This window comes from Terrapene carolina, unplaced genomic scaffold, assembly GCF_002925995.2.
Source record: "Terrapene carolina triunguis isolate 2854851 unplaced genomic scaffold, T_m_triunguis-2.0 Scaffold58, whole genome shotgun sequence".
NCBI classification, from domain to species: domain Eukaryota; kingdom Metazoa; phylum Chordata; order Testudines; family Emydidae; genus Terrapene; species Terrapene triunguis.
Window position 1 is genome coordinate 25,719,955 of NW_020664409.1, and position 14,290 is coordinate 25,734,244.

A 14,290-nucleotide genomic window follows, 5' to 3' on the forward strand; every position below is an offset into this window, starting at 1 on the left:
GCCAGAGCGCCCCACCACGCCGCCCCCTCCAGGCGCCGCCCCAAGCACGTGCTTGATGGGCTGGTGCCTGGAGCCGGCCCTGCTGGTCACCGTAGCTGGGCTTGAGCAGTGCTCCCACAGGGCAGAGTTAAGGTGACCACCGGGCATGTTCCGGTGTTTGGCGGTTGAGCGTTGTCCCTTTGCTGCTGGGGGTTTGTCAGCCAGTCGGGGGGGAGGGATAGCTCAGTGGTTTGAGCATTGGCTTGCTAAACCCAGGGTTGTGAGTTCAATCCTTGAGGGGGCCACTTGAGGATCTGGGGCAAAATCAGTACTTGGTCCTGCTAGTGAAGGCAGGAGGCTGGACTTGATGACCTTTTCAAGGTCCCTTCCAGTTCTAGGAGATAGGATGTCTCCATTCATTTCATTTCATTTCACAGCTCTCAGGATTCCGAGCCCAGCGCGCGCTGGGGATTAGCGGAGACCCCTGAGCGGCGCGGAGAGGGGCGGGGCTCTGGTCTTGCCTCAACTCCTGCCCCCGCTGTTCTCCCCCACTCACGGCAGAGCGGGTAGGGAGCGCACTGTCGGTCCCGCCCCCTCCCCACCTGTGTGTTCGCCCACCCCGGCCCAGAACGGATCGTGACGTCAGCCCAGGTGCTTTCCCTGGGGCGGGGTTTCGACTGCCCCGGGTAGGCGGAGGCTGGGAGCGCGCATGCGCATGACGGCGGCGGGGACTAGCGAGCCGCGGCGAACTGTGAGGCAGTCAAAGACAGAGCGCGCGGCGAGCTGGAACTTGCGCTCGCCGCCGCTCGTGCTCTGGGCGTAGCAAACGAGCGAGAGGTTATGAGCCTGCAGGACTCCAGCGGCCACCCTCGCTCCGGCCGCGGCCATGGCAGCCTCCATAGAGCAGGAGTTCCAGGAGATCGACACTGCTAACGACTGGCAGGCTCGCTACCTTGTGAGTGAACGAGGGACTCCCTTTATCGGGGGCGGGGAGGGAGAGACAGGGGGCTCTGGCCGGCACGCGCGGCTCTTTTCCTGTACTGGGAAGCGGAAGTCGTTGGGCCACGGCTTGATTTCAGGTGCGCGCGGCAGCGCCAGCACCAAGCCGTGTGACGACACTGCGCATGTTCCGAGAAGGGGCGGGGGGAGAATAGCGCCGTGGAAGTGCGCATGCTCCATGGGAGACGGGAGGAGGTGCAAAGGGCTGTTGGAAGCACGCATGCGTCAAGTACGAGGGGGGGTGAGCGGATGAGCGTGTTGGGTGAAGTGCGCATGCTCCAGCGGGCAGGGCAGAGTTGAAATGCGCACGCGCGACCATGAGTTTTCGCCTTCCGGCGCCCCCACTTCTTAGACTGGCCTCTCGGGCGCTGCCTGCTGAAGCAGTCCCTCGATGTGCTTGTCAGGCTGCTCTGCCGGGCTCCCCTCTGCCCTTCGCACGCTGCTGACCCCTCTCGTCCTGGGTTTCGGTCTGCAGCGGTATAAAGCAATAGCTGTGAAATACTCCCGAGTTAGCAGAGGGCTGCAGCGGCCGCCAGCTTTGCAGTGGTGCTGGGGCATTCATGCTAGTCCCTTGGGTTACAGCGTAGCGCCAATATTCTGGCAGCGTTAATTGTTTGTAATGATTTAATGGCACACCCTGTGTATACCTTGGACCACGTCACACGTTGTCATGTTACTAGAAGTTGCATGATGTGTAGTCAAGTGTCAGGGGGTAGCCGTGTTAGTCTGTATCTACAAAAACAACAAGGAGTCTGGTGGCACCTTAAAGACTAACAGATTTATTTGGGCATAAGCTTTCGTGAGTAAAAACCTCACTTTTTCGGATGCATCCGAAGCCATTAAATCATTCGGATGCATCCGAAGAAGTGAGGTTTTTACTCACGAAAGCTTATGCCCAAATAAATCCGTTAGTCTTTAAGGTGCCACCAGACTCCTTGTTGATGATGTGTAGTAACTGTCTTTAATGTCCTGGGTGAGGGGTCACCTGAATCAGAGCAACTGTGTAATATTTTAGCAAAAATAGTAGTGATTAATAATAATTTGCACTCCTATCCTTTGAGTTAAGGTTTTATAAAATAGCTTTACAAACATTGCTGATCTAGCTTGCATCACACCCCACAGAGTTATTAGATATTAGGTGTGTTTTACAAATGAGGAATAAGCAGCACTAAGTGAATGTAACTTGTGAAGGCCTTGTCTACACTGCTACTTTACAGTGCTCCAACTTACTCATTTAGGGGTGTGAACCCTCCCCCCCACTTCCTCCTGGGTGCTGCAAGTTTCAGTGCTGTAAAATGCCAGTGTAGACAGCACTAGGAGCTACTTCCCTTGTGGGGGGTGTTTTTTGTAGGGCACTGGTGCTGTGACAACACAGCCATGTTAAGACATACGTAAAAGTCAGATGGCAAACCTGCTGACTTCCTATCCCATTATGCTGTGCTTTCATTCTGTTAAACTAAAATCGCCATGTATTTTACTCTTAAACTTTGTTGTTAAATATATATGCAAATAACATACAGTATCTGAAACAGTGAAATAATACTAAGATTTAAATTTAATGGGGCAGACGATAATAAATTAAGCAAAATTTCACAGATGGCAAAGTGTACCAGTAGTAGTTCTGTAACCAATATTGCCCACCACTACTAGCAAAATGTATGCAGAATATCGCATGGTGTATGTCCATAATGTGTAAATTATCTTTCCTAAATCATCTTAATTTTATTAAAATAAACCGGATGGAATAAATTCACATGAAAATGTAAATAGCAAAAGCTCTGGAAGGCTTTTCAGTTAGTTACAGCTTTTCTGTTCTGAATTCAGCTATATTGTGTAGATCTTTCCAAATTCTGCCATTCTGGTGTGTTTTCAGTAATCTCTTGAGCAATTTTTCATTTATCTCTGCTCCTTAAAATGTTTTTGTTTTTTGTTTGTAATATTTCTGGAATTTTATTAAATAAAATATAAAACCAGAGAAATGGGTTTTTGTGACAGGCAAAAATATTTTTATGCAAGTATTTCTGTTCATATGAAATTACTTTCACCATTGACATGTCTGATATATGTGCTGAAGTATTACTTACTTTCCTACCCCCTCCTCCTGTCCCCCAAGCCTCCCCATATAGATGGGTAATAAATACTGGAGGCAAGGGAGACTACTAATTATGCTTAGGGAATTCCTAAGGAAAAATTCAATAGGTGAAAGAAGGTGGGATTTCCTTCCTTGTAGAGTGAGCCCTCCAGTTCCATGGACTTGCCATTGTTTGTGGAGAAATTCCATGGCTCTCTGGGGAGAGATTAGGAATTTCTATAGAAGACTGGCTTCTTTGTGCTACTCCCTGGGGTCCATGCAATGATGACTCTCTGATTAGCATTTGTCCCCAGTGATATTTCTGTGTGGATTTGCTCTGGGATGATGCTGTGTATTACACCTGCTCCCTAATCGTGTCCCTCCCAGTTGTGGAGCCCAGTTCAAAGGTGGGAGCTTCTGTGATATTGGAGTGAGAGGTTGAGGGGTGGTTGGGGTCAACTCTCCTCCAACAGATTTTGGGTCATTGTAATGATATCCTCTGCTAGTTTAACTTCTGTGGCAAATCAGAGGGCTTTGTATGTAAACATGCATATTGAGAGAGAAGGGCTTAAAGAAGTGCATTCTGATGAGAGGTTTCTTTTGGATAATTTTGTTGTTTTTAGCTCTTGTATCTCTAGTAGATTGAGCTGCTCCAAAATTGTCAGTAAATGTGCATTAACCTTTTTAAGAGAGACTTTTTAAAAATAAAAATGTGATATTTATTTTTATGGAAAACTACACAACACTTATCACGGAGATTTTTAATGCACAAATGTTTAAATTGTTTATATGTAATGATATTTCAATGTAAGTGACAATATTCATTTTAGGTTATAGTTCCATAGAAATCCTCTCCGATTATGCCTGTTTTCAGGAAGAACAGTGAAGACAATTTGAAGAGATTTGAGGAGAGTGGGGCTCTTTTGCAATGAGGATGATGCAGAAGGTAGATTGAAGGAAGCCAATGAGGAGATTACAATAGTCAAGGCAAAGAATAGTCAGGACCCCTTCAATGGCTTTACTGGAGAGAAAAAACGGGGAGAATATTTTTTGAGTCATGTAGGACCTTATTGTCAGAAGTAGCAGCATCACTGACGTGAAGGAAGGAGAGAAGACTTGACAAGGTGTATTGTAGAGTAAAAAACTTTTATTTATCTCCTCAGATAGAACTACAGAGACTACAAAAAGTCTCTGTCACAGTTAGTCAGACTCAGCAGACGCCTGGCACTCTAGCCATCTCTTTTATTTGACTGTATTAGATGAAGCTGGCCTTGGAGGATGAAGCTCGGGAAGGGCACAAATACAGTCTATAATAGGTCTTGGAACATGTTGGTAGAATTTCTTGTTTCAGATGGTGGAGGAAGTAAGCAGGGGAGGTGGGCATTTTAGTCTTGATTCTGACCAATAGGGAGAAATTGGTTGTGAATCTGAAGGTAAAAGGCAATTTGGGTGAAAGTGATAGAATCAAGATTCCTAAGGAGAGGGAGGAATGAGTACCAGAATAAGGACAATAGATTTCAAAAAGGCAGGCTTCAACAAACTCTGAAAACTGGTAGGTAAGTTCTTGGGAGGAACATCTAAGGGAAAAAGTCAGGAGAGTTGGCACTTAGAGATATTAAAGGCATAATAGGAGACTAACCAGAAGAGAAGGAAAGATGGGAAGAATAGTAAGAGGCCAATATGGCTCCATCAATTGCTCTTTAATGATTTAAAAATCAAAGGGAAAACTACAGAAGTTACTCCTGGGGGAATTCTGCGCCTAAAAATTAGGCACACAATGTTTAAAACTTCTGCTTAGTTTTTGTCAAAATTACACAACATAATCACTCCAGTTTCAGTTTTCGTAATTTATTTCAAAGTATCTGTCAAGTATGCCAACAATACCGATTTAAAAAAAAAAAAAATTCCCTCAGGAGGAGAGTTTAAGAAAAAAAAAACATGACAACCTAGAGCCCAGCTGCGGGGCACCCTCCAACCCAGACACGCGCACCTGCTCCCCCCTCTCCCCCCAGAGCCCAGCTGTGAGGCACCCTCTCCCCTCAGAGCTCAGCTGCAGGGCATCCTCAGAGCCCAGACACCCTCCTACTTCTCCTCAGAGTCTTTACTCCCCCCAGCTTCTTTACTGTGGGATGTGGTGTGGTGCTGCCCTGCCCTTCTTCACCCTTTGCGAGAACTGGATCTCCTGGGCTCTCTTCTGTCCCCGGGTGGATGAGGATCAAGCCGGGCAGCCAGAGTGTGCAGAGCCTCCATCCCCACCAGACTGGGCACTCCACTCACTGTGAGCTGGAGAGCTGGGCTTTGCAGAGTCCAGCAGCCCCTAATGGCTGCCAGCAGCTCTACAGCCCCAATTCTGTAGTGGAAACATGAAATTGTGCACAAAGTGTGCATTGCACAGGGGCGCAGAATTCCCCCAGGAGTAAAAAAGTAGAAGAATGGACAAATTGCTAAGGATGAATACAGATGAATAGGGCAAGCACATAGGGACAAAATCAGAAAGGCTAAGGCACAAGATGAGTTACATCTTGCAAGGGACATGAAAGACATATATTTACAGAATCTCTTCTTACTAAGGAGCAAGAAAAGAATGAAGGAAAGTGTAGTCCACTCTTTAGTGGGACTAAATAGCGGGTCTGATAACAGATATCAAGAAGGCCTGAGAAGTTTAATGCCTGTTTTGCTTCAGACTTCATTTAAAGATTAGTTGTGACCAGATGCTTAACACAGTTAACATTAACAACAAGGTGGAAAGAATACAAGCCAGAATAGGGAAAGAACAGATTGAAGAATACTTTAGATAAGTTAGATGTATTCAAGTTGGGAAGCTTGACAAAGTTCAGCCGAGTGTACTTAAAGGAATCTTGGCACTGTTAACAGTTGTCTTTGAGAATTCATGGAGGACAGGGGAGGTCCCGGAGGACTGGAGAAGGGCAAATATAGTACCATTCTTTTAAAAAAGGCTGACTGGTCTATACCCCAGGTCCTCTTAGTTCCCTAACTTCCATACCTGGAACAAATTATTAAACAATGTTTGTAAGCGCCTACAGGATAATACCGCTATAAGAAATAGCCAGCATGGATTTCAAGGATAAATCATGCCAGATCAACTTAATTTCCTTCTTTGTCATGATTCCTGGCTTAGTGGATGTTGTTGTTTTTATTTTTTGGGGGCGGGGGGGAGGGAGTAGCAGATATGATGTATCTTGGTTTTAGTTTGACACTGGTCTTCCATGACATTCTTATAAGCAAACTAGGGAAATGTGTTCTAGCTGAAATTATTATAAGATGGGTGTATATCTGGTTGAAAGACTGTACTCAAAGTAGTTATCAATGGATCACTATCATACTGGGAGGATATATTCAGTGGGGTCCCATAGAGGTTTGTCGTTGGCCAGATACTTGTTCTACATTTTCATTAATGACTTGGATAATGTAGTGGAGAGTATGCTTATAAAATTTGCAGATGGCACTAAGATGGGAGGAGTTGCTAGCACTTTGGAGAACAGAGTTAGAATTTAAAATGACTTACATAAATCCACAAGATGAAATTGGGAAAAGACAAGGGAAAAGTACTACACTTAGGAAGGAAAGATCAAATGCACAACTACAAAATCGGGAGTGACTGGCTGGCTAGGTGATAGTATTGCTGAAAAGGATCTGGGGATTATAGTGGATCACAAATTGAATATGAGCCAACAATGTGATGCACTTTTCTGGGGTATATTAACGGGAGTATTATATGGAAATCATGGGAGGTATTTGTCCCATTCTACTCAGCGCTGGTAAGGCCTCAGCTGGAGTAGTGTATCCAGTTTCGGACACTTCACTTTAAGAAAGATTCAGACAAATTGGAGAGCAACAAAAATGATAAAAGATTTAGAAAACATGACCTATGAGGAGAGGTTTAAACAAGTGAGCATGTTTCTTCTTGGGGGGGGAAAAAAAGAAGACTGTAGGGGTGACCTGATAAGTCTCCAATATGTTAAGGGCTGTTAGAGAGAGGATGGGGATAAATTGTTCTCCATGTCCACTGACGGTAGGACAAGAAGTAATAAGCTTAATCTGCCACAAGGGAGATGTAGGTTAGTAAGTTTTTCCTAATGTCTAACTTTTAAGGAAAGTTAAGTACTGGAATAGGTTACCAAGGGAGGCTGTGGAATCCCCATCATTGAAGATTTTTAAGAACGGGTTAGACAAACACCTGTCAGAGATGATTTAGGTATACTAGGGCCTGCTTCAGCAGAGGGCGCTGAACTGAATGGCCCCTCAAGGTCTCTTCTCTTCTACGTTTCTGAAATTCTGTATTTTGAGGCCACTGTCATTAGTCAAGGGCCAAACGCTAAAACCCCTTCTCCATTCCTTCACACAATCTACTTCCCTGTTCTTCTGGACTGTTAAATAGAATTGTCTCTCAGAACACTCTGGAAATATACATGTTCTAGGAACTTCTGAGAGCAGACCCTCAAAATACTTCCCTTGCTGTCCTGGGGATGGTGTGTTGTGACCTCTCTCTGATGGAGTTAATTGCCTTTGTTCCATTCCAAACAGACCCTGAATGTGGTCACCTGTGTGAGTTGTCAGACAACTGGAATAGTCCCATGATTGTTACCACAGCTACAAATCAGAAGCTAACTCAGAGTTATCTGTATGATACTGAAATCGCCAAGAACTATCAGTCTTGACAACAGAGAGGAGCTGTATTGGATTTCGCAGGCACTTCATGGTGCAGAGGGGATATCTGTAAAACAGTACTAGTCCTATCTAAGTCCCATTTTGGCATGGGAGACACCGTATGAGGCCATATGCGAAGAGCATAGCCATGCCAAATCCTTCATCCTCCCTTATTTCATGCCATGTGAAATACTCACCAAATTGTGTCTAAGCTGTCTGTGCAGTGTTAACTGACTAGACAAGTGTAAGAAGCTGATAGTTCTAAATGCCAGTATTCAATAGTCAGGTTAAATGCTAGGCACAAATGAAGTCTTGAGCAAAGGTGAACCTCGATGAACTGTAATATGATTATTTTAAAATGTTAATTAATTGGCTTGAAGATGCTCTTTTTTGCTGTGCAGAATGTTACTCTGAATTGAGGATTTTATTATTAAACTGTATTTTTGTAATTTTAAGGAAATTCGGCATAAATCCAATGACTATCCTCATAGAGTTGCAAAATATCCAGAAAACAGAAATCGAAATAGATACAGAGATGTCAGCCCATGTAAGTATATATCCTTTGCCCGGTGTAATTAAATGCATAATGAAAACATTTTTGTCTCATTTTTTTCCTTTTCAAAGAGATTCTTATGAACCCTTTATGTATAACCTAAAATGATTTGCTTTTGAGATGTATCTGTTTTTTTTTCAATAGAAAGTTTGGTCCTTCTATAAACTGGCTTGCATGCTAAAATATGTACCTTTGGGGAAAAAATAAACCAGTGGCTGTTATAACACACTGTTACAGTGATTACTCTAATGGTAGTTATAAACACTGTGTACAAATATATAAATGTTTGTAAGCAAGCAAGGTGGACTAATTTTAAATCACTGATTCTAATCATGATTTAAATGAACAAGCAGGCAACCTTGATTTACATAATCAATTTCCATCTTGTTTTGCATTTGTATTTATTTTCCTAAAGAGAGGTTGATTTTCACTGGTTTCTATAACTAATCATGTTTAATACAGTAGTGCTTAAGGACCAACCAAGAAAGGGGGTCCCATTGTAATAGGCACTGTACAAACAGAGTGATCCCTGCCCCCAAAGAGCTTACAATCTATATAGACAAGACAAGCAGAGGGTGCGTGAAAGGGTAGAACAGACAAGCAGAGTAAACAATGTTATGTTGGCAAATGTCATGTTAGTGCCAAGATTCTTTTTTGGGGGTATGTGTCAGATGGGTGCTTAGGAGGGAGGATTAGTTAAAGGGAAAAGGACTGAGGGGAACAGGGCAGGAGAAAAAAGCTGAGATGAAGAGGCTGAGAGGGAGGGTTGGATCAAGCACCCAATCAGCACAGGATGGAGAAAGTCCAGCCATATGTAGAAATGTCTCTGAATGTCCAGAAATCCCTGATTTGGCTGCTTCTGCTCTTACTTGCTGGAGTCTCTGTAGTTTCCCTGAAGGTTAGATCACATAGGATGGAGGCAAGGCACAGCACCACCTGTGCTCTTAGTGCCAAGAGAGTCGGGGTGCTATCTCTTGTACAGTTCTGAGTCCAAGGGAGTGCTGGGAAGGTAACCCTGGCTGTGCCCCATTTTACCTCCTCATCCCAATACAGGAGTCCCTGATTTGGCTGCTTCTACTTTCATTGGCTGGAATCTCTGGCTGGCCACTACTTTGTTAGCTGTGCCCCTTTATTTACATACTTTTATGGAGTTTGTTACGGATTCTTATATTTTTACAGGTTTCAGAGTAGCAGCCGTGTTAGTCTGTATCCGCAAAAAGAACAGGAGTACTTGTGGCACCTTAGAGACTAACAAATTTGTCTCTAAGGTGCCACAAGTACTCCTGTTCTTTATATTTTTACACTTTTTATTATGTTAGAAAATGTGAATGGTATTTCTTATTTACTAGATGATTTGTTTTGTTACTTGTGAATTGTCAAGCTGCATTTGGAGGGAAATTGGAGTTAAATTAAAATGCACAAAATCAGCATTTTAAAATTGTTTTTATTAGTTAAATGAAACTACCCTAACTGTGCTGGATACATAAGAAAAAAAAATTAAATGGAAAACATGTATTGATAAATTAAAACTGATTTATTAAGCAAAGGAATTCTGGTCTGTAGATAGTGAATTGAACTGATTGTTTCTGGTCACAATATCTTTCAAGACTTTAGGACTAGTAGATCTCATCCTCTCCCACCTAGTATTTATTCATAGATTGGAAGAGAAAAATAAGTTTTCCAGCTTTTCCAGCTCCCAGTCAGTTTCTCAGTGTTAAATGAACTAGTCATTGAACTGAACCAGTTGAATAAACTGAAATATAGAAAATATTATCTTTGCCCCTGCAGAAGAGGCTACTGCTGTCTAAAGCTGGTTTTGCACTTCAACAAACTCTAGTTCCAGGTACTTGGCCAGTGACTTCCACCAGTTCAGTGTTTTGACTTTCTTTAAACCTTTGGCAGCACTTGAATATTAGTGTTTTTTTAATTTAATTTAAATGATATTAATAGAGTATGCTAAGTATGTTAATGTAGGTTGTCAGATTTTCAAATTTTATTTAAAATAGATTTATTCTTATTTGATTTAAATCTGATTCCCCCCCCCAATATTTATCCATTCTTATTTTGGTATGTGTCTCATACAGAAGCCCTGTGTTGCTTGCTAAGATATTTTTAGGGAATTTCCTCTGATAACTTTGTTTGTTGTAGCACTATTTGAATTAGTGTTGATCAGTCTTTTAACAACATTTAAAATACATGTTTTCATCTGTCAGAATTAGTGGCCTTAAAATTTTTTTTTAATTGTCTGTATTTAAGGGTTTGGCATGACATCTCTTCCAAAGAACTTACAGAACTATTTCAGATAATGTTTTCCATGTCATATCACCTTGAGTGCTCTTGTATTATATTTATCCGCTACATAAAAATATTGATGGTTTAATCAAAACTTGTTACCTAATCAGAGTCCGCTATCATAACTCTTGTTCAGAAGGGACAAGACAAGTCTTAATGCTACTTCTTTGCGAATCCAGGTCAAGAGGCTCTCTAAATATTATAGACAAAATAGGTTAATGGTTTATGACCCCTCGTTTAATGTTAGGTTTCTCCTACATGACAAAGAAGACTCAAAAGGCACCATGGCTAGTGACTGGAGCATGAGCCTGTAGATCTGGAAACTCATCTTCTGTTTCCAGTTCTGCCACTTAGCCAAAGCCACATAGTGAATAAGTCACTTGGGCCAAAACTGATTTTTGAGAGCCCAGTCTGACATACCTGGGGTCTTATTTTTGAGAAGTGCTGAGTACCTGCATTTCCAGTTGAAGTGAGTGGTAACTGCAAGTTGTCGACACATCTCAAAATTAGGCCCAAAATGTCTTAGATTTAGGCAACCAAAATCAGTGGCTGCGAAGGTAAATTTGGTAAATATCTCTGCCTCAGTTTCTCTGTCTGTAAAAATGAGGATTTTTTTTTTGTGTGCTTTGAAATATCTGGATGAAAAGTGTATACAGGTGTAAAATACTAATAATAAAACATTAATCTTTATGGAGCTAGTAGCAGCTCTATAGGTATGACTTAACACTTTTTTTTTTAAGACGCTTCTGTTTTTAGTTGCTTATAGCTTTGCCTAACTTTAACTGTTCTATGCTTGGTATCTGTCTCATGCTGAATTTTTCTACTAAGCATCAGCAACCCAACTTAACCTCTTGGAAGGATGAAGTGAGGAAGAATAGATCTCTCTCTCGCTCTTCATTACCCCCCCGTCCCTTTCTTTAAAAAGCTTCAGTGCCTCTATGGATTGGAGCAGGAATTCAAAATTAATCAGAGATTTGGTTCTGAAGTCAGAGATGCCTTTTCCTGTAGCCGTGAAAATCCACCAAGCTTTGGCCTAGTTACAAGCCTTTGAAAATTATTTGGCTATGCCCCATAGAGCCTGTTAGAAGCTTGTTACTAAAATCTGTGAACATTGCATCTGCACTGAAGATCCTGCCAGGCCCCACAGACCTTCCTGCATTCTGACTGACTGAGCACTCTCTTGGGTCTTACTGACTTTTCCATCTGCTCTGGGCATGTTTCTGTGCCCTATAGAACTAGAGCTTCAGAGAGAGGCAACAGCCATCCCTTTGGCCTAGGCGAAGGAGTGCTGATATAGAACCCAGGATGAGAATGGTGTTAGTACTGTGGTCTTACAGACCTTGTTACTGAGCAATGCTCAATACACTTCCCTGAGGAGGAAGACACATATTGTTCCCTTTTCCTGTTTTACGGATGGGATAACTGGGAGGTTGCACAAGTAGAACAGATAGAACTGGTATACCAGACTCAAGTCTCAGCCACTGCTTAACTATCTTTCAGAATGAATGGGCTAACTCTGTGTTAGATTGTGCTGTTTGTAGCAAATAGACCCTCCAGAGCCAGGAATAGAACTGAGGAGTTCTGAGCATTCCACTGCTGTCTAGTAAATAGTGTGTAAGCTGCTGGCCATGTATGTTCATACTTCTATCGTAGCTGCTCCGCAGAGGATAAACCTACTACTTCTATCAGTTGCTCTTTTAACTCAAGCTGTAGAGGTCTGTGCTGTGGATCTGGAAATCCTGGATTTAAACCCTGCTGATGACCCATGGTGGGTAGAACAGTATGGTTCTGCACAACAGAACTTGTTTTTCAATTTTTGTAGTTAATTATCTGCAAAAACTAGATTAAAAGGTGTAGTATTAAGACCATAAAGTCAAGCACTCAAAAACTAAGGAAATGCTAGCTTTAAAGTTGCCTGTGCAACCTTCGTGCCTGATCCAAAGCCCATTGGTGTCAAAGGGGATCTTTCATAGACAGGGACCATCGTGATCATCTATTCTGACCTCCTGCACATTGCAGGCCACAGAACCTCACCCACCCACTCCTGAAATAGACCCCTAACCTCTGACCAAGTTACTGAAATCCTCAAATCATGGTTTAAAGACTTCTTCAAGTTACAGAGAATTCACCATTTACACTAGTTTAAACCTGCAAATGACCCTGCACCACGCTGCAGAGGAAGGTGAAAAACCACCAACGTCTCTGCCAATCTGACCTGGGGAAAAATTCCTTCCCAACCCCAAATATGGCAATCAGACCCTGAACATGTGGGCAGGTACCCGGGGAAGAATTCTCTGTAGTAATTCAGAGCCCTCCCCACCTAGTGTCCTGTTTCCAGCCGTTAAGGATTTTTGCTACTGGCAATCCCCGATGGGCCACATGCCATTGTAGGCAGTCCCATTATACAGTCCTCTCCATAAACTTATCAAGCTCAGTCTTGAAGGTAGTTAGACTTTTAGCCCCCACTGCTCCCCTTGGAAGGCTGTTCCAGAACTTCATTCCTCTGATGTTTAGAAACCTTCACCTAATTTCGAGCCTAAACTTGTTGATGGGCAGTTTATATCTGTTTGTTCTTATGTCCACATTGGCGAATAACCTAAATAACTCCCCTCCCTCCCTAGTATTTATCCCTCTAATGTGTTTATAGAGAACAATCATCTGTCTCCTCAGCCTTCTTTTGGTTAGGCTAAATAAGCCAAGCTCTTTGAGTCTCCTCTCGTAAGGAAGGTTTCCATACTTTGAATCATCCTAGTAGCCCTTCGCTTCACCTGTTCCAGTTTGAATTAATTTTTCTTAAACCTGGGAAACCAGAATTGCACACACAATTCCAGATGAGGTCTCAGCAGTATAATGGTACTAACTAGGGCTGTTGATTAATTGCAGTTAACTAAAAAAAAAAAAATTGATTAACTCATAAATTTTGTGATTAGCTAAAAAGAAAATTAATCGTTATTAATCGCACTGTTAAACAATAGAATACCAATTGAAGTTTATTAAATATTTTGGATTTTTTCCCCTTTTTCAAATGTGTTGATTTCAATTACAACACTGAATAGAAAGTGTACAGTGCTTACTTTATATTATTTTTTTATTACAAATATTTGCACTATTAAAAGGAAAAGTATTTTTCAGTTCACCTCATACAAGTACTGTTGTGCAATTTCTTTATTATGATCTTACAATGTAGTTTTTTGTTTTTTTGGTTACATAACTTTTTTGTTTTTGAGTGCAATGTAAAACTTCAGAGCCTACAAGTCCACTCAGTCCTACTTCTTGTGCAGCCAATCGCTAAGAGACACAAGTTTGTTTACATTTACAGGAGATAATACTGCCCGCTTCTTGTTTTACAATGTCACCTGAAAGTGAGAACAGATGTTCGCATGGCACTTTTGTAGCTGGCATTGCAAGGTATTTCATGTCCCAGATATGCTAAACATTCGTGTGTCCCTTCATGCTTTGGCCACCATTCCAGAGGACATGCTTTCATGCTGATGACGCTCGTTAAAAAAAATAATGCATTAATTAAATTTGTGACTGAACTCCTTGGGGGAGAATTGTACATCTCCTGCTCTGTGTTTTATCTGCATTCTGCCGTATATTTCATGTTATAGCAGTCTCTGATGATGACCCAGCACATGTTGTTCGTTTTAAGAACACTTTCATGGCAGATTTGACAAAACGCATAGAAGGTACCAATGTAAGATTTCTAAAGATAGCTACTGCACTAG

At 42.2% G+C, this 14,290-nt stretch overlaps 1 protein-coding gene across 1 annotated transcript in view; it reads left to right on the plus strand.

The window, feature by feature from the left end:
* Positions 1-706: 706 nt before the first annotated feature.
* Positions 707-14,290, plus strand: part of PTPN2 (protein tyrosine phosphatase non-receptor type 2) — a 51,150-nt gene continuing 37,566 nt past the window's right edge. The window contains 2 exon segments of the mRNA XM_026660897.2: positions 707-934; positions 8,174-8,264. Coding sequence (XP_026516682.1) covers positions 866-934; positions 8,174-8,264 — 160 coding nt within the window. The 5' untranslated portion in view covers positions 707-865.